The following is a 27,511-nucleotide window of genomic DNA, read 5'->3' as shown; positions in this document are numbered from 1 at the left end:
CGCACCCATAGATATGACGGAAGCTTCAGGTTATTGCAAATCCAAAACCACATTAACAGCTCATCTTTCATCTCTGCAGGTATATATATATATTTTTTTTTTTTTTTTTTTCATGCCCTGTTTATGTCTGCATCTCTTTACTCTTTTTTTTTTTTTTTCTTTCAGCATTTTCGGCTTTGCTGGCTAAGGTAAAAATGATTGAAAACCAAGTTATGTACAAACTAATCACAACATTTGAGAGACAAAAAGATAAAATGAGTCGCTCACTGCATCAGCACGCATCAATTTGAATCCCTGAGGACTTGGCTTTGTTTCATGAAGAGAAGTTGGCAGATTTGGCAAATGCTGCATAGTGTCAGGTAATGTTGGGTAATATAATTGTTCTGGTATTACACAGTGCTTCTAGTTAATGTGCAGTGTGTAATAAAGTACCATATTTCTTTTTTCACTTTTTTTAGCATGAAAGATGATTGACATGTTACATGACGCTTTCCCACCAATGCTTCGAACATGTAGTGTCAGCTCTGTGCCTGGTAAACCCCATTTGGCTGAACTGTTGGAAAGTGAATTTCTTCTGAAGCTGCCTTCTGTTTGTCAGTGATAAATCTATTCTGAATTTCATCTCTCCTCACTGTCTGTCTATCTATTCCATTAGGAAAAGAGAATTGCTTTTATGTTACAGCAAGTCAAAGAGCTGAGGGCTTAGGGCGTGTGTGTGTGTGTGTGTGTGTGTGTGTGTGTGTGTGTGTGTGTGTCCGCGTGCATGCTGCCATCCTCCCGCGCTCATTCTTCAAAAGTCTAATGTAGCCAAAGCACTGATAAACAGTTTGTGAGAGCCCTGGAGAGGGACTGCTTGTCAAGTCATCTATGTCTGTCTTCACACAGACACACACACAAACTGGGGGCCCCACTGGTCCTCCTGCAGAATGTTTTCCATCAAAAGTATGATCTAAAACTGCATCTCCTCCCTTTTGTCTTCCTGCTCAGCTCCTCAGAGTTTAGTCCCCGGCTAACATTTGCAGGCTAACATTTCTAGACCTGCGAAACACACAACCATCATTACGGATTTGATGATGCCAACGCCTCTGGTACTTTTCTTCCTCTGATGGTTTGCTGTTTTAATGATATCAAGGGTAATGGGCCTCATACATACTAGCAAATGCTACATTAGCTAACTGTCCAGATGTGTCTGTGCGCCTTGGAGCTGTGGAGTGCAAGAAAATGATAGTAATTTCAATGTTACTTTTATGCAGTTTAATATTGTCAGTCTGCAATTTTGTTCGTTGGTACCCCTAAAAAGAGGTGTTATCACGTAGTTGCACACTGGTTTTACCTTTTAAAAGTTGTACTTCCTTTACATCTCCAGTATGTGTGGAGGTGGTGAAGTAGCCTGGCTCTGCCCTCCTACGTACTTCCGCTCAATTTTCATTTTCCTTCAGTATGTTGTCTGGGTTTGCGGTATATTCTTGGGTTTTCTCCGGCCAATCTTCACCTGTCCAATCAGCGAACAGAGGGAGTGGCTGAGAACGATAACGTTGTGTGCTAGTTTAAGTTGAAGTTCCGTAATAGCGGCGGAGAAAGATGCGAGCGAAGCCATTTGGTCCGTTGTGGCAACGCTCCCGAATATCCAGAAGTTAAAGCCCGAGCAAGAACAATCTTTGTTTGAGTTTTGTTGGTGGCCATGATGTTGTGGCCCTCCTCCCCACGGGGTTCAGGAAAAGTTTGATTTTCCAGCTCGCTCCGTTAGTGGTGAAGGAGTTGGCTAAGGGGAACGCTAGTGATGCTAAGCCGACGTCACGACCAAACGTTAGCGATTGGTTATGGCAGATCCAGAGTGGCTCTGGGCAGATCCAATAGTTTTAAACTTCAACAGAGTACCCAGCTTCAAGGAAGTTAACACTTGTCAAAGGAGAGTGGCCAGAGAGTCTGGTAGGACCAGGCTAGTGGTGAAGGGGGTCAGCCGTCATTAATGAGATCCTGACAGAGAGCTTGCTTGCTATTTAGGGAACATTGTTTAATTGCGTCTTTAGTTCTAATTTGTCAGTTGCACGAAGAGGATTATCTTCCAGTGACCAAACTGACAAAAAGTAATTATCATTTGTACAAATGTATGAATATGTGATGCATCCATCACATATTCAAACATTCATACAGTCCCTCTCTGTTTTTGTTAATACAGGAGCACTTTTGTTGAAAGTGGCATTTAGCTTGTTCAGATAAAATAGAGTTTGTTTGGTTTTCTGAGTACATGACATTTTGCCTTTGCATTGGTGAGGGGGATCCTGCTTTATCATGTTAGGTTTTCAAAGGAGAATGGAGTGTACAAAGTGACAGGTCTTGCAACAACACCGGTCTCAAGTTACCCTCAAACCAGCAGAACTTTGAGAAACTCCTCGGTCTGGTGGCCTTCCAAGCTCGATGTGAAATAATCTTTTGAGGCGTTGGGTACTCATCATGCACAGCCTTGATGTGTTGGATGCGGTTTGGGCTGCTATTTTAATAAATGGTGAATAATTTAACCGAAATTGTTCCTCCTCTTTTGGAATTTTTTTATCCTTCCATCAGTCCTCATGAATATAGATAGTGATTTGTTGACAATTACCCTTGTGTATCTGACAGTACAAGGCATGCTTGACTCAACACAGATTTGTTTTTTATTGATGCTCGCGTGTGAAGGATAAGGCACACATATTGATATTTCACAGAGTAGATGAACATGTCGCTTGTCTACTTTAGGGCCCATTAAGCCTACTCTCCACTAAAATGCCCTCAGCTTACTATCTGTTTTTTAGCTGATTGTAGAGCAGACATGTTTCTGCTTTTGGTTAAATGCAGCATTTTACACACTGCTGTGAAGTAAATGTTTTATTTCCATTTCTGGTTGTTAGAGCTGATCTGTGATATTCAGCTTGCTTTTCTGCAAGCACACCTGGTGAACTAAGGTTTGTGACAAGCATATTCATGTGGGGGCGAAAATGTGTGTATGCTTGTGCACACCACTACATGCTCCCACGCCACGGCTCAGTGGCCGACATGTTAGACCCGAGTCTGATTGAATTCCACGCTCCAGAAACATTAAACCCAGTGACTCATAGACAGAGGTGTGTGTGTGTATATGTAACGTGTTTCTGCATTACATGTGTTTGAATGCATATCTTAGCACAAATCTCTACCTGTATGTGTTTATATGCCTCTTTTTAAGTGTGTTCGGTCAAGATAGCATATATTTTCGTGTGTGTGTGTGTGTGTGTGTGTGTGTGTGTGTGTGTGTGTGTGTGTGTGTGTGTGTGTGCGTGTGCGTGTGTGTGTGTGTGCGTGTGTGTTTGTGTGCGTGTGCGTGTGTGTGTGTGTGTTTGCTTTAGACCAGTCCATGCTGGAAGGGAGTTCAATTGTCCTTCAGATCAAGGCCGATGATCTGTGCCCTATCTTCCTGCTCCATCTATTAGCTGTCCATTGGAGGGTCTGGAGATGGATGGATAGAAAGCTTCAACCACAAGTTAAACACAATCACCTGCAAGTGGAGAAGGTTACGGTCAAGCTGTCACAGTTACAGCTGTAATCAGTTACAGATTACTGATCACCTATTTAAAATTGTAATTGGTAGAACAATCCATGTGGATGGATGTCTTTAATTAACAGTCCACTGTTGATCTTTGTAACACGTATTCCTCTCAACTCTGATTTATATTTTAAGGCTTCTATCTTCTTTTTTGGTTAAATTTAGTAGGATTTCTGAGACATCTATTATAATCAACTTAAACAAGTTACTGATTAATTAGGTCTGACAATGCAAGACTTCTTATTGATTAATTTGCAATTCCACTATAACATGTATTACAATTACAGAATTTGTTGACTGTAATCCCACTATATCTATTCTATTACCTGTCACAGCTGACCATCTATTATCTCTGCCGTTATCTGCTATTAAATCTGCCTGCCTGTTGTTCTCGGGATGGGTCCTATTTGGTGAGAGAAGACATTTCTACTCTCAAATCTATCAATGGATCTACCACCCCATGTGCTCCTCTGAGCACCTGTCTCCTCTCCAATCTATTCCTTCTCTGTTTCTGAGGATTGGTTTTGGCCAGTGTTAACCGAGAGTCCACCTTCACTCGACCAAAGTCTTCTTGGCGTGTGTCAGCTTTGACGTAGACAGGTGATAGGATCAAGGGATTGAAGTAATACACAGCTAAACAGATATTCTCTGTGTGAAGTTCACCCTAAAAAATATCAAATACCAGAACATAATGTTTCAGGTTTGATACATGTCAAATTTAGCATTTTATGTAAATCAAATCACTATATTGGAAGCAATAAGGCACATTTCCCCATCTTAACTCTTCTGCACAGTGTTTTTACATTGTCAACTGTCTGATTTCAAAGGAAATCTTCCAAATCACTTAACAGGACTAAGTGAAATTCCTTTATGGCAAAAAAACAAACGATTATACTGTTTATCCAGCACAAACATCACTAAAACATAGAGTTTCTTGTAATGGCAATAGATAGAAGAAGTAAAAGGCTTTACAAAAAATGTCTTACTCAGTTCTGCTCTTTGTGCAAGTTATTTTGGGCATGGGCAGGTGGCATCATCTTCTCTGAAACACAAAGCAGCAAAGTTTATGGGATCATATTATGAGACAAATTGACAATAATATGAATATTGACGTTGATTTACTTAGTAAATTGGGTTTAAAGTCAAGAATAACCATGAACATTGTTTGGCTATAAATGACTAATGCCAAGGATCAATCACAAACTGATGTGCCAAAACATTAAGCGTATCTAAAAATACAAAGTGCTATTGTGGAAAAAGCAGTTTCTTATCCCAATATGACTTTTGTTTACCTATGTGTATACTGCTGCTTCATGGTTACATACCAGGCTTCAGTATTCTGTTATCATCTTGACAGAAACAAAGAAAATGGCTGAAATGGGATTTGGGGATAGGGGGAATACACCCAAAGAAGAAAACAAAGATGCCTTCCCAAACCTCTTGTAACTCTTGTAAGATGTTGTGGAAGAATGGGTTTAATACAGTCTGTGTTATTGTGAATTTCAAACTCAAGCTAAAGTTGTTGTTCTCCGTGAGACATAAATTCAATGAACTGCAAGGCACCTGCTGTTGCTGCAGTGGAAATAAAGCTGTTGAGAGCAAACTATCTTTTTTGTAGCTCAGTATCCCAGTGGGAACCACACTAACAAGCTTCTTAACCCAGCCTGGCTGTTTATAGCCAACACACCTGGCTGACCAAACATTCTGCTTTTGATGAAAAACTCTATAAAGCACAAAAAGCAAAGGTATTTTGTCTTACTACCAACACATCATCATCCTCTGGGATGAAGCAAAATATGTTTATAATTTTCATGAACAAAAAGCCTCTTGCTGTTTGTATAGAAAGTTTTCAAAATAATCACTTTATAACTTTACCCAGTTTTTGTTTGCACAAACACCCTACGTGACCCCCAAACCACCTGAGCGTGTGCCGGGATGCTGCTGATGTTGTTTATGTACTCATGTTAATTAAATCACTGAGATCTGAGTGGGGAGGATTAGCATGCTAGCAGTAATAGCTAGCAGGAAATCCAATAGCCTATTATCATAATGAGTCCCTTTGGCACACTGTGTGGGTAGGTAACAGAGAGAGAGAGTGAAACAGTTATGTCGGTCGCCCAGAGAAGGGAGTAACATCAAAGGACAAGTGTTTTATTTTTTTCTCGCAGAATACATGATTCAAATTGATTTGTCTAACATGGCTGGAATTAGATACTGTAACTGCTGGGATATGACAAACATGCAGTTTGCCAGCAAAACACAACAACACACCTTCACAGATGCATAAACTGTTTAAACACTATTCATCATAGTTTCATCATATCCCAGAAGTCTCGAGATACTGTAGGAAAATAAATAAGCAGATGCACCAACAATCATGCACATAAATATATACAGTCTCCAGGTATTTCTGTACAAACATCCCCCCCCCACCCACACACACACACACACAAACACTCGTGGAGGGGGTTCTGCACTGCGGCAGGCACCTGCCACTGTGCCCCCACTGTTCATTATGCACCTGCTTTACATACTGGACTTCTGTTGCACATATGCTCTCGGCCTTGTGCTTAATATGAATTTCTTTCAGTGTAATACTGGTTTCATTCATTGTTTAAAGAGTTGAGATTTTGTGGTTGAAGCTGAGAAAATATTTATTTACTTTTACATGTAATAATGCATAATATGTGATTTTCCCATGAGACAAGTTTACCTGTTGTTATTTATTTATTTATTTTCCCTTTTTATCCCCTTTTTATATAACAGGCACTGCATATCCTCTTTGTTCCTGTGATGTGTGCTTTAAAGGCTTGCAAGGCTTGCAATGACTTTGCCTCCTTCTTCACAGACAAAATTCAGAAAATTAGACAAACAGTCAGTGCTTCCATATCAAGTACAGGATATGTGTTGTCACAGTGTGCACGCAAAACAAATTCCAACATGACACAATTTCATACGATCAACCTAAAAAACCTGGAGGACATTATACAACATCTGAAAACCTCCTCCTGTTGCCTTGATATTCTACCAACGGGTGTTTTCAAAAATGTTTCGAACTGTTTGGCTCCTGATCTTCTACAGATTGTAGACACGTCTCTGCTATCAGGTATCTTCCCACAGGCCCTGAAAACTGCAGTCATCAAGCCACTCCTAAAAAAGAACAATCTAGACACGACACTAATGAGCAACTATAGGCCAATATCAAACCTTCCATTTTTAAGTAAAATCATAGAAAAAGTGGTTTTTCAACAACTCAACTTTTTCTTATCGCTAAACAACAGTTTTGATGCCTTCCAGTCAGGTTTTCGACCACACCACAGCACCGAGACGGCTCTTGTTAAAGTCTTTAATGACATCCGCTTAAACACAGATAGTGGCAAAATTTCAGTCTTAGTATTACTTGATCTCAGTGCTGCATTTGATACGGTAGACCATGACATATTGCTTGACCGATTGGAAAACTGGGTTGGTCTTTCTGGCTCAGTACTAAAGTGGTTTGAATCCTATTTAAATAATAGGGACTACTTTGTGTCTATAGGTAATTATACATCTGAGCATACAAATATGACGTGCGGAGTTCCCCAAGGCTGAGTTCTGGGGCCTCTTCTGTTCAATATCTACATGCTTCCACTGGCTCAGATTATGGAAAACAACAAAATAAGTTACCATAGTTATGCGGATGACACACAAATTTACATAACCTTATCGCCAGGGAACTATAGCCCAATACAACAATTAAATATGTGCATTCAACAGATTGATTGGATGTGCCAGAACTTTCTTAAATTAAATGAAGAAAAAACGGAGGTGGTCGTTTTTGGAGCAAAAGAGGAACGATTGAAAGTCAGCGCTCAGCTTCAAACGACAATGTTAAAAACAACAGACAAAGCCAGAAATCTTGGTGTAGTCATGGACTCAGACCTGAATTTTAAAAGCCACATTAACATAATTAAAAAATCAGCCTATTATCACCTTCAAAATATTTCAAGGGTTAAAGGACTTATGTCTCAGCAGGATCTGGAAAAACTTGTCCATGCTTTTATCTTCGGTAGACTTGACTACTGCAACGGTGTCTTTACAGGTCTCCCTAAAAAATCAATCAGACAGCTGCAGCTGATTCAAAACGCTGCTGCTCGAGTCCTCACTAAAACCAAGAAAGTGGATCACATCACTCCAGTACTGAAGTCTCTACACTGGCTTCCAGTGCCTCAAAGAATTGATTTCAAAATAATTTTACTGGTTTATAAATCACTAAACGGTTTAGGGCCAAAATACATTTCTGATCTGCTACTACATTATGACCCAACCAGACCTCTCAGGTCGTCTGGGACAGGTCTACTTGTTGTCCCCAGAGTCAGAACTAAACAGGGGGAAGCAGCGTTCAGTTTTTATGCTCCACATATCTGGAACAAACTCCCAGAAAACTGTAGGTCCGCTGCAACTCTCAGTTCTTTTAAATCTAAGCTAAAGACCTATCTTTTTGATGTTGCTTTTCTTTAAATAATCTATTTTATTAACTTTAATTTCTTATACTGCACTGTAACTTTTATTCTTATACGGCACTATCAATTTTATTCTTGTCTTTTAATGTTTTTAATTTGTTTATTAATGTTTTTAAATTGTTTTTAATTGTCTTCTAACTGCTCTTTAATGTTTTATGTATAGCACTTTGAATTGCCCTGTTGCTGAAATGTGCTATACAAATAAAGCTGCCTTGCCTTGCCTTAAAGAAGAGTGCCTCAGCATCATGCACAGTCACCAATTTGACTTTAGATAAAACTTTTTCTTTTACTCTCACTAGACAGCAAAGGCCCCAGAGCAAATAAGGAACATCTGGAATTGCCCTCTGCTCATTAACTCTAAATTTGAATAACATTGTCTTTCATTCCATCTCCAGAGAGAGGAGGGGGAGAGACATATTGCTGCATATATTCCTTCTCCCTCAAGGAGTTTGAATATATGCAGTGATAAGGTATCTGTCCTCTAACTCACATTTTCTCTCATTGACTCCCACGTGCACTAGCGCCTGCTTTCAAATTGAGTTCAAGTGGATGGCTTTATATGACAGCTCAATTAAGTGTTACATTCACTCTATGTAAAAAAATATTTTATATGATGAGATTAATAGTAGATTATATATAATCAATGCTGGTAAGAAAATGAAAGAAACGTCTCTCCAAATGATAACCTTTCCTATTATCCACTTTTGTCCTGCAGATGCCAAGGCCTGCCCCTCCAAAGATTTCCAGTGTCGTAATGGGAAGTGCGTGGCACCAATCTTTGTGTGTGATGGAGACGACGACTGTGGGGATAACAGCGATGAAGAGAAGTGCACGGCTCCCACTTGCGGCCAGCACGAGTTCCGCTGCAATGACTCGGAGTGCATCCCCGCCTTGTGGAGTTGCGATGGCGACCCGGACTGCAAGGACAAGTCAGACGAGTCCATGGAGCGCTGCAGCCGAAGGACAGAGCCCCAGAAACCTCGCTGCCCAGTGGGCGAGTTCCAGTGTGGGAGTGGGGAGTGTGTCCACATGAATTGGAAGTGTGATGGAGACGCAGACTGCAAGGATAAATCGGATGAAGCAAACTGTCGTAAGTCATCTGTGTATTTATTGTATTTATGTGGCAGGGCGGGATGAGTGGGTGGATAAGTAAGTGTGTAAATGAGCGTGTAACTGAATGGACTATTAAAGGATAATGTCTAAAGAAACCAAATTTATCCTATCAGCAACAATTTTCTGTGTAGCCACAGCGTGATAAAGCATTTCCCCAGCGCCATAGAACTCCAATGTTGTTGTTTTCCAAAGACTATAAAAAACAATCCATTAAAGAGTCCATTGACATATTCCTTAATTAAAGTCCTGACATCACTGCACATGCTCAGGGACGCGGTTTTGCCTGTAATTTACATTTGCAGTGTTCATTGTAATGAATGAATATGTCATCCAATTGCAATGTTATGGTTCTTTTATGTAATTTGTTCCATGGCACAAAGGCTACACGCAGTACGTGTTTGGGGAGTAAATGTATTGTTGGTTGAGCTTATTTCAAATTAATTTTATGATACATGTAAAAAGTGAATACCAGCCATAGGCTTTAATTAAAGCGATTCATGCATACCAACAATAATGCATGTTGGGTTGTGGAACAACGGTTTTTATGTGTGTGGCTCACCACTACTACAGGAATATACTTCAAAGGCTGACACGCTGTGTTGTGAACAAAGTCTATGAGACAAATCATATGCCACCAAATGATTGGATGGAAGGGTCAATGCTAACTTTATCATGAGGATGCATGAGTGTGTTGCCATGCAACCATCTGATCCGTGGAAGCAGAAGGAGAACATATAAGTGTGTGTGTGTGTGTGTGTGTGTGTGTGTGTGTGTGTGTGTGTGTGTGTGTGTGTGTCTGTGTGTCTGTGTGTCTGTGTGTCCTCTTCACACACCCACACACCACTCAGGGAGATGACAGCAGCCTCGCACATATGACATGATACAAGCACACTGCACTGCAACACACTCACACAAACATGAACTTTCACAAGACTCAGGCAGAAGCAAGTGCTGTAAAAGACAACTATAGCTAGGTCTCGCTAGGATGGTCTCGCTGTTTCGCTTCCTCACTAGCAAATTATGTATTCTAAGAGCTGCATCCGGTTTGATAGCTATCTTGCTAATATATAATTACAATTTCTGTTTTCGGCCTATGATTAAGGTGTCTGTTTTGAAGTAATGTCATGAATAAAATAAACACAGCATGTCTACACAAACAACAACAAACCCAGTATGATTAAATAGCGATGACTTCTGACAGAGTGACAGCAAGTGAAGTGATCTTGCCTTGTCTACATGTGCCAGTGGAGTCATCTGTCTCAATAACCATGTTCACTATTTCACAGATAAGATAAGACAGGAGCTGTGTGTATTCTATGCATTTGATTGCATCTGTATGATCATTACATTGTGAATAAAAGTGGGCGGTTGGAAGATTTGTGTCAAACCAGGTGTAATAGTTTGAGATGTCTGTGTGTTATTTAAATGAGAGAGCAGAGCTCAGCTAAGGGAGGTGCAACATTTCAATGTAAATTTGAAATGTGAGAATCATTACATATCTGCAGCTGGTTTTCTCCTCCTTCTCTATTTTGTCAAGCTTTGCTCATTCCCACAGACCCGTCCCCTGATTATTATCTCCCATCTTATTTGAAACATCTGTCTCAATAATCTTATGTTATTTCACAGACATGCTGAGACAAGTGATTGTGAGAAGCGTGACAGGAGGTTAATGTAAATGAGAAATTGTCAAATAGTATCTCTAGTTGGTCCTCTCCTTTTCCTCCTGCCAACATTTCTGCTGATGGCAATCCATTAATATTACTATTCCCGGGGATTTATCATAATTAGCTGAGCTCAGATCCCAATCATGTGGCTGAAAGAATCAGCACATTTTGTGATGGCCCAGGATTATAGTGGTGTGAAAAAAAATCAATTCACATTTGTATTGAGATTCAAGCTCTACCGATTCAAAATCAATTCATAGAATTCCAAAAATCTATTCATATATATATATATTTTTTAAACTGTATGTCTACTGCAATCACATGGGAAAAGTAATTACATTTAAATACTGTGAATCGTTTTTTTAATTGAGAATCGTTTTTGAATTTTGAGCCTATTTTTTTGTTCAAGCATTAGAAGTCTGAGTCAGCTGATCTGTGTGTTAATGTAAATGCACACACATGTTGCTGCATACATGCATTTCAGTTTGGTCATTTGATATGTCTATGCTCACCTGCAGGACACATGTACATATGTGGGTGTGTGCTCACTTGGTGTGAAACAGTGTGTGTGGCTGTGTTTTATTTTAGATTTTCTGATACAGTGATTGTGTGCTTCACATTTTTGTGGCCTCCACAGCCATTGATCATATCTGCCTCCATTCCCTTGGCAGAGCTGGTCCAAAACACAACACATGAATAATTAAACAGCCAGTTAAAAAGACAAATGAGTAAAATAAACCTGCCCTTGCCGTTAGAGCAAGCACAAAGAGATGCCCATACACACTTGCACATTCCCAATCGCAGTACTGTAGGCCATTATTTGTGGGTTTTCCTTAGACATTAAATAAGTACCTGCCTGGTTTTCATTTGCCTGGGCTTTTTCTGTGCAGGTAAGACTTGTGCATGACTGATTGTTGGAATGGAATGCACTCCAAGTTGGCCTGGTTAAAGAAGCGAAACACAGATAATTTACACACATGTACATCTTCATAGATACAGATGAGGAAGATAAATGATCAGGTGTGTGTGTGTGTGTGTGTGTGTGTGTGTGTGTGTGTGTGTGTGTGTGTGTGTGTGTGTGTGTGTGTGTGTGTGTGTGTGTGTGTGTGCGCGCGCGCGCACATGCATGTGTTTTATTTTCACCTTAAATTAAAATGAAAGTGTAGAAATGTTTAAAAGGGTTTATATATCTGTCAGTGACTGTGTGTACTTTAATAATGCTTTTTCTGTTCTGAGCTTTGTATCTGTATCATAGATGAGACCAATAGATGATATTTTCACTGAAATAATAATGGCAGGTCAGCTAATTCTAATGTATGTGTGTCCATGGCTTGTGTCCACCAGCGCTTCTTACATGTCGACCTGATGAGTTCCAGTGTGGCGATGGATCCTGTATCCACGGAACCAAACAGTGTAATAAAGTGCATGACTGTCCAGACTACAGTGATGAAGCTGGCTGTGTCAATGGTAAGTGTCAGATGAGTACAAGCCGTATTCTTTTTTTTTTAATATTGATTTTTTATTATTATTTAATGTTTTTTTTTTTTTTTATCTGAATGTTAAAATGAATGATAAAGATCTCATTTTACTGCAAAGAAAAGTGGCAATGTAACCCTTACAAATGTAATCTGTTTTTGCAAATCATCAGCTTTATGCCTTATTCAGTCCTTTGTCATACTTGATACATCCTAAAAATCCACCCAATTACAACTTTAAATACTTCTTAGGGGATTCACAGGGGATATACTAGAGAGAAGCACAGATGGCTGCAGTTGGCTGCACTATTGGGAGCATTATTCACATTTGCAAACAAGTTATAGTGATATTTTTACTCATCCACTCACTGCATCACTTTGAGTTTACATATTGTGACACACAGAAAAGCTCAAGGTCATTATCAGACACTTATCTTTAAGTCAGTGTTTTGAAGTGCAGCTATAAACCTGAAGTAGACTTGTTTGCACTTCCCAGTTTACGAAAAGGACACAGTACAATATGTGTGTGCGTGCACCTGTACAGCATATTTTTGCGAGAAGCTGTCATGTACTGTACATCACAAACAATGGCTGATATGAAATATATTGTGCATAATAGTGATATTTGTGAAATAAAATCAAACCTTACCTTTAATGGAAAATCTTTGGAAAAGTGTTATGCTCGGGGCAATTTCTCAAGGTGTAATTAATCCATTTAGCTCAACTTTCTGGCTGACTAGCTGCACAAACTAAAACCAACTTTTACAGGATTGTCTGCAAAGGTGTCACAGTTACTGTGCCTACCAAAATCTTTTTTTATACACAAAAAAAATGGGGAAAAACTACTCCATCTGGAATTGACTGCTCAACCAATCATGATATGTTAGCAATTTGCATCTTGGTGGGATTGAGTTTTGTGTTGCAGAATACTGATTTAGTTCACCTGTGCAGGACAAGCAGACACCTACTAAAGTCCCTGGACATTGTGCATTTTAAGCTGAAAAGATACCTGTTCTCTGTCTTTCTTGTGTCCCAACCACAGTTACAAAGTGCGACGGGCCAAGAAAGTTCCGCTGTAAGAACGGGGAGTGTATTGACAGCAGCAAGGTGTGTGACAATGTGAAAGACTGCAAGGACTGGTCTGATGAACCCATGAAGGAGTGTGGTAAGATAATTAGTCTCTGTTTCTCTTTACACACCTACATACCCAGATACACATTAGTTCTTTTATCACCTCAGGCATACATGCTAGTGTAATAGCACTGATGCACAGACTCGTACTCGGGCATCATCAACTGTTTCTAATGTGGGTGGTCACTCTTCTTAGTAAAAGGAGCTTCATTTGATCAAGGCAGGGTAAATCAGGACTTCTCAACCCGCCTTGTTATGATCAAAGAGCCAAGCGGCTTTGCCCTCTAGTGTGATCTTAGCCAGGAAAACGTGACCGGACTACATTCCCTATAAGGTACCACACAGATTATCCACACACCATAGATAATTACCACTTAGCAAGCTTCAGTCACGGATCTCACATCACAAGCAGTAAAATCCAGCTGCAAACAGAGTGAGGCAGTTGAGAAAAACACAAATGTAAAAAAAAAAAAACCATTAAATTAAATGTGTAACTTGAGTTGTTTTGGTAAAATGTTACTCAAGTACATGTACAAGCAGAAGTCTCTTAGATTACTTGAGAGAAACAAGAATAAAGGCGCAACAACTCTGTCCCCCTCTGTCCATTCCGTCTTCGTAACTTTATCAAAGAAGGCGAGGCAGATTAAAGGCGCAACAGTCCCGCCTTGAACAGGCTGTGTGGAAGTGGCTTACGTTTCTTGTTGCATTATCGCTGCCTACTATGTGAAGTAGGATGTGAAACACGTGTGTGCATTATATAAACAAAACGGGGACCCACTCATAAAAAAAAAAAAACATTTTACTAGTGGTCAAAAACTCCTCAGGGTTCCTTTAAAGGGGCGCCATGCAGTTTTGGCCATTTCTTCGCTGTTTTCTCGCTTTTTGCTCACATATTTCTCTATAGAGCTCCCCCTACAGCTTCAGAATAAATATTTGGCAGCTCCTATGTTTACTTGTGTCTGACTCCTTGCTCGATCAGTCTGCCATTTCCTCTTTCTCTGTTCCTCCGACAATTCAACTCGAAAAAAGTCATATAACTGTTAAGCTGTTCAGTTAAGGTAAATTAAGCTAAAAAACTGCATAGTTCCCCTTTAAAGTCAAGTCACACTATATGGCTAAAAGTATGTGGACATCTGAACATTACACCCATACTGTATGTAATTGTTAAACATCTCATCCCAAAACAGTGGTTATTAAAATGCTATTATAACAGCCTCCCACTCTTCTGGGAATGCTTTCTTCAAGACTTTGGAATTTTGCAGCAGTGGTTTGCTCCCATTAAGACACAATAGCATTAATGAGGTCGTCACTGATGACGATAAGGCCTGGCTCACAGTCAGCATTTCAGCTCCTCCCAAAAGCGTTGGATGGAGTTGAGTTCTGGGCTCTGTGCAAGCTTGTCGAGTTTCCACACACCAAACTTTGAAACCAAAAACAATTGTATGGACCTGCTTTGTGCACTAGGTTATTGTCATGTTGAAAAAGGAAAGGAACTATCGGTTGACACAACATTGTAATTGTCTAAACTTTAATTTATGCTGTATTAAGATTTCTCTCCACAGATTTTATAAATCAAAACTTTGTTATGGGAAGATGATCAGGAATAATTTTTCTGCTTGAAAAAAAAGTTGTAACAAATGTCCACATACTTTTGGCTTATAGTTTATTCTGTAGCTGTCCTGCTAGATGAAAATTAATCAGTTCAAATTGTTATTTTATGTTTTCACTTTTTACTTTAATATGTTTATTCTGATTTGATTTGTTGGTATCTGCTAGAATACAGCTTGACTATACTGAAAATTACAACCTTCATTTTGGTCAAATGTCTCTTAAGGTCTTTCTGTCCCTTCTCTCTGTCAGTCTCCCTCCATTTCTGTTCTTGCTGTCTCTCTCACTCTCTCTCCCAGTCTCACTGTCTCACAGCAGAACTTGTAGCCTTAAAGCTTAAATCTTTAATGTAAACCGGTAATGAACTACCAGCTTTAGCTTTCTGAAGCAATCTCTCTCTACTCCCTGGAGGGTAGTTGAAAGACAAAGGAACAAATGGAGGTGCAGAAACAGATACAAAAAGGAAGGTGCATTAAGAAAGCATGACTGAGAGTGAGTCCAATCTCTTCTGCTGTTCTAAAATACAAAAAAAGAAAGGAAATGAGGGCATGGAGAGATTGAGATCAGAGGATGAAGGACAGCACGCGTCTGTGTAACAATAGGCATCATAGTGGAGTGGCACCTGGTACACATGACCAAGCTCCCTGTTGGAGAATGGAGTAATTCCAGGTGCATTTGGCTAAGACTCTGGCTATAGGCCATGAACACACACACACAGGCTTTTAAGCTCAATGTTTCTTTTTGAATTGAAGTTTGACGTGCAGAGAGACTTACAGGACAGGACTAACTTATCCTAACTGGCAGGGAGAATAAAACTTTGCACATGCACAAATGTTGGTGTTTTGTTTTTCTGTCCAACTCTTTCTTTGTGTTGTATCCAGGCTGATTTTTTTCTGTCCAATACCCTGCTGGAGTTATTTCATCAGTATTGAACTTCTCTTTACTCTGTCCCTGTCCCGTCCTCTATCCTTCTTCCCACTGCCCCTCTTTCTGCAGGCCTGAATGAGTGTGCAGACAACAATGGCGGCTGCTCCCACATCTGCAGGGACCGCAGAATTGGCTATGAGTGCGACTGTCCTTCTGGGTACAAACTCCTGGACAAAAAGACTTGTGGAGGTAAAGAAAAAAAGAAGTTCTCTAGAAAGCTACCACCTTAATGCAGAAGCCCATGACTGATGTACAATAACACCTTGTCTGGGCTGAGCCATTTTGTCTTCCCTCTGTTGTATTTAGCTATGTGAGAGACCATTTGAGCTCCATGAGAGTTTCACGGGGTTTCCAACTACCAACTTTTGACCATATTCTGATAAAAGGAGCATTTTCACATACAGTATTGGGGAAAGGTGCTTGTTTTCCATAAAAAATGAAGTGATCTAATCTGTCTATGTCAAATAATTAGAAGATGTCTGGGACATGCAGCAACTGCTGCAAAAACAGCTTCTTTTACCCAATCCAAAGCAGACGCATTTTCATATTGTATCTTCTTTATTTAATATGCATATAATTTGAAATGTAAGGATGTGGGAGCAGTTATAAGTTGAATATCATGACCAATAACCTCTGGATGTAATTGTAGTTTGTTTGCCAGATCCTGATTCTTGGGTGGATTTACACTACAATCTTTCAGGATGAAAGAAAGGAGGTTTTATTTAGCTTCTTATGGCATGTTTTTACAACACATCACCATCTATGATGGTGATGTTATTTTCATATCTGTGTAGCATAGAGTGGTCTGTGAGATGACAACACAGTACTTTTCAGAAAATAGCTCAAATGTTCCCACTGTCTCTGACATTCCCTGAATAAATAAAGTGTATAATAATTATAGTAATAATAAATGGCACTGCCATATTTAAGTATTTCTTCTTTTAAACAGATTAAAGTAACAAGATAAGATAAGATACAAAGCATAATTAGGACATAATAGATGATAGTGATTTCTCTTACTGTGGGCAGAGCCAGAGAAGCACTTTCCCCTGCTTCACATCATGATGCTTAGCTGAATCCTGATCTCAGTGAGATCAAATTGGTATTGATCTTCTCATCGGGCTGTGGGTTTGCTGGCATTTCACAAAATGTTGGACTTTAAGGTGTTTAAATGTATCACCCTTGTCATAAACAAACTAGCAAAGACTATATATCTGTGCGGTGGACAGGTGAAATATTCTGTTGACAAAATATTCATTCATATAAAGACGAGCCCAGTCTAGGAAAGCAGACCAGATCCTCTCTCTGACTGGTAATATAGAATCTTTTTTTAAACAAATACAAACAAAACTTGTAATACACTTTGAAGCAATTATGGTCTCAATGCTGTTCATTGCAAATTAAATTATACTGGGTTTCTCACATTCACATTGTTACCTAACAAGTAACAAGCATGCACATTTTTCAAACCAAGATCTGATTCTGTCTGTTGATGCTCTCAGCCAGATAGATATAAATCCTCCATTTGAAAAAATCATTTGAAGTGCACATTTGTTTAAAAAAAAAAAAGATTGTAAAAAGACAGAAAAGTTATTTCTCTTATTCTCTCTTTAGATATTAAAGACTTTGCGTGGGTGCGTCTCTTTGGTGTTGTTTTGATCTTTATGTCTCTGTGCCATGTTTCTCTCCACAGACATAGATGAATGTGAGAACCCAGATGCCTGCAGTCAGATCTGCATCAACTACAAAGGAGATTATAAGTGTGAGTGCTACGAAGGCTACGAGATGGACCCTGCCTCTAAGACCTGCAAGGCCGTGGGTGAGCCACTTATCACACACAAACACACACACACACACACACACACACACATTTGTTCAGGTAAAGACACACACTGTAATAGATTCTCACAAAAATACAGACATGGGCACACATGTACTCGAAAGGAATCACACGTTGAGACTAGCTTTTATATATACACCAATTTTTTTCCCATTCCAGCACCCCTAGCTACCGAGGCACATCCCACACTATTCTCACACTGTGGGATTCTGTGAAACGAGAGGCTTGCTTTGTATGCAGGCCTTGCACAGCAATCTGTGCAAAGATAAATATTTGCCACCTTTTTCTGCCGTCCTCACTAATGAAAAGTCTGCTCTCCCTCGAATGTCAGGGGAAGGATGTTGTGTGGGGAGGGGGCCTGCCCACTCACTATGGGATACAAGCTGGGTCTGTACCCCATGTTGGCCTGGGTAAACACTCCTAGCATTGGTATGAATGAAAATAAAATCTTGTCCTCAAAACTGCATAAGATGAGGTTGTTACCGGAAAATGGTCTGCCTAAATCCTGAAATGAAGATGCAACTGTAGCTTGTTGGTTGCACCTAAGACTACCTTTTAAAAAGCTCCATGTGAATTCTGGGTGTTTTTAATCAGCTCCCCCCCCTCTCTCAGACTGTTACAGCTGGCTTTACCGATAACGACGCTGTCTGTCAACAACCATTTAAACACCTGCAGATAACGTTTCCTGCTGAAAAATTAGAGCGTCTGATGTGTAGTGATGTTATGATAAAAGTTTATATATATTTTACATAAAGCAGAATTTCAGTGCTGTTATTAATGCAAAACGCTACATCTTTTCCATTTAAAAGAATAGAGGGGTACCTGCAGACCTAGAGAGGATTAGAAACTATAATCAGTGCATTGTCAGTGCTTTATCTACATTTTAAATTCTACAGGAAACTGTCATGTTAATACCTACCCCTTTACCTAAATTGGGAATGAAACCTTCAACTGATTGAGTTACACAGAAAATTAACTTTTTTTGTGGGACAAGAGAGAGAAATGAGTCATTAGTGATTACCGCCATCGGTTTTAGGTTGAGTCATTATAGGCTGAACTGGTCTGGTAATGAGAGAGCTTAAAGGCCCTGTTTTCTAGGCCCTCACTCTTAAGCTAAGTGGCATAAAAACCACCATTGATTGCTTCATGCCTCTCTGTGTGAATCTTTATTACTGTTAGGCAGTGCAAACAGTCCTTGTCAGAGGCCAAGGCATCTTTTAGAGGGGAGTATAGGCAAGCGGAGGAGGAAAAAAGAGAAATGGATGGATGGATGCATTGTATGAATATCTCTCTGATCAATGAGGTAATGCAGAGATGCATCAGCACGGTTGATTGTGGCACATCAACAATAGCGTGCCAAAGGAGGCAGCACCAAGAGAAAGAGACAGAAAATGTGACAGGATTTTTGTTTATGTTGAGGTTTATTTATTCTGAGGAGCAAATAGAGATGGGACCATAAATGCAGAGATGTTTGCTTCATGAAGCTGATGTAATGTGGACTTAATGAAGCCAGATTTGCCTGTGAACTCATTCCTGGACACACATACAGTATGTACACCCAATCACACACACGCACGGCCATCACCATACATGTACACTTGGGATTCTGGTCACACAAATGAACATGTAGTTATTTCGAGAAGTCACGTCAACATTCGTACTCAGATACTGGCCAGGAGGAATGTCACGTTCTGTAATGAGATGTGACACATGCCAAGTGCAAATATCATTTGTACATATTGAAGTTCAGGCTGTTATTTGTGCTTCTGGCTCGGAGGCACACAGAAAAACACAATATAATCCTCAATTTACACCCAGTGGCATGTATAGCTTTTTCCCCCTGCATTTTCTACTTGAGGAAGTTGAGGCTGTGCAGACAATTGAATGAGAAGAGATAGCCTCTGCTCTTTACGTTCTCCAATGTACAAAGAGTGCATTACATTCTAATCCTACAACACGTAGTTTCAGGCTCTGCAGATTAATTTCACAGTAAAAAGCAACTGCTACATTAGCAATGCTAATCAAAAGTAAAATCCCAGAATGGAGTCATAATGCCTTCCCTCTTCTAAGCTGGTGTTTGTGAATGTGTGTGCGTGTTTGTATTAGTACATGGCAGCGTCCATTAAGTCCTCTCAAGAAAGCCTTGCTTTACACTAATTGCATTCATTGTTTTTGTGTTTACACCTTTATGGGTGTGATGCCACTCACTGAGTCGTCAACTTGAGTTATTATTATTGTGTGAGAGAGAGAGAGAGAGAGAGAGAGAGAGAGAGAGAGAGAGAGAGAGAGAGAGAGAGAGAGAGAGAGAGAGAGAGAGAGAGAGAAAAGGCATTTACTGCATGTATGAGAAGGATGGAGCCACATAGACGGCAGTCTGTCATATATAGATCAGAGTTGATTATGACCATATTTGTATTTTGTTATTATAAAAGATGCAAAATAAATAAAATGATTTAATGCTGCACCTAAAACTCAAATTGCCGCATCAAGAACTAATTGATAATAACATTTCTGCTTTTGTTCATGATAATGCATACATATGAACAATAACCAAATAAGTGAGAAAAAAAATAAAATATCACGCAAAACAATGAACACTCACTCACTAACTGGCTCAAACTATATAAAAATGGAAAAATACAATTAGTAGTTATTGTAGTTACTTTTCTGGTTTTAGGCTGCTAACATCCACATACAGACAATGTAATTGCTTTTTAAGGACAGCAGAAAACGGAGACCTTTGAGGTAGTCAAATAAAAGTTTATGAAATGTACAGGCAGGAGTGAGGATAAGGACGAGAATGGCATGGCACTGTGGAATACATTACAGGTACACACACAAACTGGTTGATAAAAGCAGGACACGCTGTCACAGCGATGCAGAGGAAATTTACAAACTGCCTGTGGACCAAAGTGCTTGCTTTCCTTTTTTTGCTCTTTTTTTTTCCTTCTCTTGTTCCTTGTTGTCTTTCTCATCTACAGTGTACTGCAGGCTTAACCACAGTGCCGAGAGCAGTTCTTTCCACACATGACAGTTTGAGCACACACTTTTCAAAATGGGTTTAAAGTAGTGGTCAGAATTTCCCCATTGTCAAAAGATTTTGCCATGGGACCCATGATGATGTGGAACACTGTCAAGCCTCATCTCAAAAAGTTTTTCCTGCAGTTTTAGGCTTTTAAAAGACAAGCAAATAACATTTTATTCTGTCTGCCTGTAGGAATGTAGGTAATAATAATCCAGAATACAAATTGGCATGTATATAATAATCATCTTCATATAGTTTCTTTGTCGTTTATTCTTTCAATGACCTGAGATCTACAATGTCCACAAATTTAAATGTTGGTCCACAGCTTAATAAAAGAACCATTTCTAATAGAAACTCTGGCCATCCACCACAGAGGTAATGGAGGGTTATGTAACTTGCCTTGTCAGGAGCAATGCTAGCAAGTAGGATGACTTTTTGACTTTTGACAGAAGGTTCATCTCTGCTCCCTGCTGCAGCATCTATCCATCATTATATAGCATGGCATGTTATCTTAACAAACATGTCTGACCTAGACAGGTGTGTCTACTTCCAGACATAACATCATCCTAATAACCACACCACCATCACGCTGCAACTGAACATCATCCTGAAGAATTTCATACCGTTATGTCTGACCTTTCCGTCTGTCTTTATGGTATTTGCATCTCCACAACATAAACATCTGCAAATCGAATCAATGCGCCCGCAGTGTCTGATGGCATTTCTCCAGCCCGTATTTATCTTTTCACTGCATTATCTCAATTGGCTAACAGGGCAGAACGGCCCTGAACTGGCAGTACAGATTTAAATATATTTAGGCGACCCTGGTCTTGTTGGGAAAGCTGACTGTTGCTCTGCCGGGATATATTGAGGAGAGATAATATTGCACTTTTTGATGACATATTTAGTGTCATGGCTGAAAAAAAACAGTGACTCAGCTTTTTTTTTTTTTCAACTTTGAGGAGAACATATTGCTGCCACAACAGTGATGAGGGATCAAAGACACTGTCTTGAAAAATGTAGTCAACGGGATTGATGAAAGAGAAGGTAGTTCCATCTCTATTCTTACTATACATACTTCAAAATCTTCTTACTCTCCTTTTCTTATCCTGTCTTTCTCGCTTTACTTTCCTTCTTACACTCTTTCCTCTGCTGTCATTGGATCTGTCTTTTCCTTCTTGCTTTCTCCCTAATTACATCCTCTTAACTCTTAGTTTCTTTTTTTTCCCTCTCTATCTCTCTCTCTCTCTCTCTCTCTCTCCCTGTCTTTTTCTCTCTTTTTCTCTCTTTCTCTCTGAGCAGGTGAAATTGATGGTTTCAAACCTAGTAGTTAGAGGAAAATGATTGTGTCCAAACAGTAGTAGAAATGTAATATTTTCTCCCTGTGCAGTAGCCCGGTTTAAACTGGGGCTGAGGAAACCTATTGAGGGATGGTTGGCTGCTCTGCCTGAAAGTGTGTGGGTGTGGGTGTGTGTGGGTGTGTGGTGTACATCAGTGTGACTGTTGCCAAACTTTGTCTCGTTACATGGCATTTCTGCTTTACTGGACAGTGTGGAGTGAAGAGTAACATGACAGATAGGAGATAGAAGTGAAGATGAAGGAAAATAGCAAGAACACAAGATGAATGGATATTTGTGTGAAAGAGAGAAACAGGCAGACAGACAATGGTTATGCAGTAATTTGATGGATTTTTGAGTGTACTGTATATACAGTTTGTGTGTGAGGTGTCTCTACCGTATGCAGGCATGCACCAGAAAAGAAGTTTGTTTTGTCTGTGTTCGCTATGAATGAAGTTGACCTTGTCAGCTGCATGAGAATTATTCAAAAGCTTGACTCATGCTCACCTTCAGCCTGTTGAAAAATGTGCCCCAGGTAACATCCTGTATGCACCTAAAGGAAGAGAACCCAGGAACACACTTTTGACAAGCTGCTGTACTAAAAATAGAACAATGTGTCATGTCTAGTTGTTGGGCTACTTTGTCCACCTGCACATTGTGCTTCATTACATCCAGCAGCAGGGCACACATTCACACACACAGTCAAAGACGATGCACTTTAAATGGCCTTTTGCTTCCAGTTTGGGCCGCCTCGCATTATGTATGTGTTAATTTTCTGCACTCAGCATAATTGTGTGAATAATTAAGTGAACAGAATTATGTTGCGTTAAAAAGTAGTCTGTGTGCAGAATATATTTTCCTTTTAAAAGGTTTATTTGGATGATTTATTTATGCCCACATTATCAAAAATACATGCATAAAGGACCTAAATAACTAATGCAAAACAAGACCTCAGCTGTCTTACATTATGTTTCCTTTGGAGAATAACAATCAAAACTCAACACCACCCATTGTATCTTGTAGATAATAGTATGTGCAGCTTTTTGTGCAGGCTGAAGTACATGTGAAAAGGGAAAAAAGGATTGGAGCACACTGCAAACACACCAACGTTTTGACACTTGTCAAGTCAACAACTTTGACAATTTTTAGGTCTTGTTGAGATGGTAACACATGACCGCTTGTAATAAAAATAATAATGTGAAGTCAATGTGACCTTGTCTGTCTCAGGAACAGCGTGGATTGCATTTACATTAGCAAAGATGCACATATGCAGGTTCACCTTTCAAATACAGGTTTGAAATATGTGCTACAATTTATGTATCATTGTCAAGATCAGCAAACGTTTCCTTGTCACATACAGTAGCACACTTATTATTGACAGTATTGCAAATGACCCATGTCTAGTAGAGAGTGGGCTGAGAATGATAAATGGTATCTGTTTTGGGGGTTACAGTAGTAGGTCAATGGCTGTCAAGGGTCTCCACACATCTCCTGAGATTTGTGGCCAATCTGTCCAATCTCTCCGATGTCAAGGTGTAAATAAATGGCAGCAAATAGAGAAACGTGCTCGTACATGATCATAACACGAATGCCTTTTCCTTTCCACCAGGAAAGAGTCCGTACCTGATGTTCACTAACCGCCACGAGATTCGTCGCATTGACCTGCTAAAGAGTGAATACACTCAGGTGGTTCCCACGCTGAAGAACGCAGTGGCCCTGGATGTAGACGTGTCCACCAACAAGATGTTCTGGTGTGATCTATATCATCAAAAAATATACAGGTATATATCCACACACACAATGTACAGTACGTATGATTTGTGTGATATTTGTACTAGCAATATAGCCTATACAGAAGTACTGCAGAATCAGGTCTTAAGGAGTTTGGATAACGGTCGTTTCTCGTTCTTCAGCCATTCTGTCATTCTATTTGCCCTCTATATATCCATTTTGTCTGCTTCAACCTGTCACACCTTCTGCTAGCAAAACAGGCACATCTGGGGGCCTAGTGTGCATGCGTGCGTGTGTGCGTGCGTGCATGCGTGCGTGCGTGCATGCATGTGTGCGTGTGTCTCACCCTGATGGCTGGCAGGTAGTGGGAGGGGACTTCTATCATCTCAGTTGAGCCATATGCTCTCTCTGATTTCACTGCCTCAATAATCACCACCATTACTCATCTGCATACGCACACACGCACATATCCATACTGCCACACAAACTCAGTGATACACTCAAGGGCTTGTGACAGAGAAAGGACAAATTAACTAATTTGTCATGATGAACTTTACTTTGAAAGCAGCAAATAAACACAAATGTCCAGCAACAAGTGAATTTCTACAGTTTTTGATTGATTGACTTTATTTGACCACAAATATAAAAAAATATGAAACAGCACTCTGTGTCATACATTAAAAATACATAAATAGTCAGGGATAACACAATAAATCCCAAAGACTTATTTCCATTTTGGTCTCTACAAACCTGATTGGTTGTGTTTGCCTCCCTGTCATCCCATAAAAAATGATATTTGTATACATATAAAAGTATACCATCGGCTCAGTGCATGTAAGCTGCAGATTTTCTGTTGCATGATATCATTTTAAGTCATACAATCAAAACTTTTATTATGCAAGCACTGCTCCATTTGAGTTCATATGCTCCATAGTTTTTAAATCCAAGGCCTTCTTAATGGTATAATGCTGCTTAACAGCTATGTCACAAGTGCTAAATATGCATTTACATTTTTCTATTCCTCCATTTACCTTGCCTGGTTCCAGATCTGTAAATCGCTGCCCACATTTCCCATTTAATCAGCGTATTATAAATGAACAGCTCATTAATGGTTGTTTCCCCGAGTTAGAGAGACAGTTGACCACCAATCAGAGCTCAGTAGGCAGAATAAAGAATGGTGATGTCATCTTCCTTCATAGCTAACTTGCTACCAAGCTACATCCATGAACGATAGCAACAGAGAAATGGCCACAGAAAATGGTGACAAGCGCACACTTACACAACTTGTTGTTAAGTCAACTAACCGAAATAACAACTCTTACATCAACATATTACTTTGATCTTTGTGAAAAGCATTAAGTTAACTGCTCTTCGCATATGCTACAGCTACTTCTGTGTTGACTGTGGTTATTCTTTGTACCTCTTTATTACTTAGCTGCTCATATATATTTGTTTCAAGAATGAATTACTGTTTTAAGAAGCTAGATACCTTAAATCTAAATGCTAAAAACATGATTGATCACACCTTTTACCCAAGCTTCTTACTTTCCAGTGTAGTACTTTTTTCCTGTGATAAGGAGCATTTTACCAAATAGAAATAGCTGTGCATCTAAAAGTGATTCATCCTCATTTCACCCTTACTGCAACTGTGTGGTTTTCCAGGCTAATTCATAGTGATTAGCAAGCTACGGGTCAATGAATTGTTAACTTCTCCCTGTGATGGAGATGTCTGTTGCAAACAATAATACAGCCAATTAAAGATGCAATCTGCTCAGTGGTCTTGGACTCATCCGTCTCTGTCTTATTTCTTACTCCAGTCCGCCCCCTATTCATGCCTCCAACTATCTGAATATTTGTAACTAAGGACAAAGACGTAATGATTAATACTGATACTCTGAAAGTAATTAAAAGTGTGTCCAGAAGAATTTGAACACTAGGGTGTGTAAAGAAAAATTATGATTGTATTTGAAAGGCATATCATAGACTATAAGTTGCAACACAGGCTAAAATACACAGTGTGATGTCTTTTATACTTTTTATCCCACACCTAAATAGACCACTGTTGCACCAGTTATGAGGGATTTCAACCACGTCCACTTTGCTGCTCCAGCCCTCATTTTAATATGATCTCTGAGTGAGAGACAGGTGTTGGATCCATGTTAGAAACCTTCATGTGACATAAATTGGGACATTGGGTTTCCCAACCTTCTAGTAAGGTTGTCTTGTAGTGTCTTGTTTTATAGCCCATATGTAGTGAAGACAATAATGTTAAGAGTCAGAAAATGTTTATGTAGGGAAGTAGGGAAAAGAGAAAAGCACAAATGGGGACAGGAGATTGGACAGACAAGTGGGAAGGAGGATGAAAATAGAGAAAGGAAGTCACAGGGGGTGTGGGGGGGTGTTGACAAAAACAGAGAAAAAGGCAGGCAGTTTTGTAAGCTGGGGATAGATAAAGACAGACTCTTTCTCCCTGGGAGGTGCCGTTTGGTGGGAGGCTTGAGGTTAACTATAGAGGTGTCATGTTTGAGACATAGCATTATCTAGAGTGAAGAGTACCTGTCCCCCACCATACGCAACTAGGTATCTAAGGCATGTAGTACACTCAAGTCTTTCTTCACAAGAAAAGGAGTCCAGCATCGAGCTAGCAAAGTACATGGATAAGTCTTATGTTTCCCTTTTTCCTGCCTCTTTCTTGGGTATTTCATAATTTAACACGTACTGACACAGCTCTTCTCTACCACCCACCAGTGCTTACATCAACAAGGCCAGTGACTCCTCACAGCAGGTGACCCTCATCGACTCGCTCCACTCCCCCGAGGGCCTGGCCGTTGACTGGGTCCACAAGAACATCTACTGGACTGACTCTGGCAACAAGAGCATCTCCGTTGCCACAGGAGACGGCAGGAAGCGAAAAGTGCTGATAGCCACTGAGCTGAGCGAGCCACGGGCCATCGCAGTGGATCCACACCAAGGGTGAGAGGGAGTTTTTTGACAAATGGACAAAGCGTATGAAGATGGCAAAAGAGTTGAGGCAGAGGTAGGGAAGGATGGAGGCAGCGGGAAAGAGAGGGGGGCGGGACAAGCCTGTGGGCATTATTGTCATCTCTGAATAGAGAGTGTTATTCTAGAAAACATACATTTTGTCTAAAAGTAGGCTTTTAACTTACCATACCAACACTCTTTGTAGTGCTGCACCGTTATATTAATGTTAAGCAGCTTAACAATTATTTGAAGATACAATGTGACTCTTGTCTGCTCTATCTGCCTCTTTCTCTTTGACTCGGATGTCTTAAGTTCCCAAAAAAACTCTTTTCACAACTCTACGAAGCTAGGCTAGCATAAAATACATGCAAATTAAGCCTATCTTACACACAAACACAGACACACACATTTAAAAGTGGCCCACGTTTCCAGTACTAGCAGTTTTGCACAGTATCTACTTTCCTCAAGTGTCTTCAAGGTCTGTTTCAGAAGTAAAACTATTTGATTTTGTAGAGAATAGATTCAGTCGCATATTAGTTGTCTTCTAAAAATTGACTATGACATTGCACATACAAAAAATTCACTGCTGCTGAAAAGGGTCTCTTTTTGTATTTTTT

At 39.8% G+C, this 27,511-nt stretch overlaps 1 protein-coding gene across 5 annotated transcripts in view; it reads left to right on the top strand.

Moving 5' to 3' along the window:
- Positions 1-27,511, top strand: part of lrp8 (low density lipoprotein receptor-related protein 8, apolipoprotein e receptor) — a 180,022-nt gene that overhangs the window by 122,657 nt on the left and 29,854 nt on the right. For all 5 annotated transcript variants that reach the window (XM_028587196.1, XM_028587195.1, XM_028587193.1 and 2 more), the window contains exons 5-11: positions 8,777-9,151; positions 12,183-12,305; positions 13,356-13,478; positions 16,049-16,168; positions 17,673-17,798; positions 23,791-23,962; positions 26,661-26,885. In XM_028587196.1, the coding sequence (XP_028442997.1) occupies positions 8,777-9,151; positions 12,183-12,305; positions 13,356-13,478; positions 16,049-16,168; positions 17,673-17,798; positions 23,791-23,962; positions 26,661-26,885 (1,264 nt within the window). The remainder of the gene's footprint in view (positions 1-8,776; positions 9,152-12,182; positions 12,306-13,355; positions 13,479-16,048; positions 16,169-17,672; positions 17,799-23,790; positions 23,963-26,660; positions 26,886-27,511) is intronic.

The sequence above is a fragment of the Perca flavescens genome, chromosome 9 (assembly GCF_004354835.1).
Source record: "Perca flavescens isolate YP-PL-M2 chromosome 9, PFLA_1.0, whole genome shotgun sequence".
Taxonomy (NCBI): domain Eukaryota; kingdom Metazoa; phylum Chordata; class Actinopteri; order Perciformes; family Percidae; genus Perca; species Perca flavescens.
This window is presented reverse-complemented; position numbering and strand designations above follow the sequence as displayed.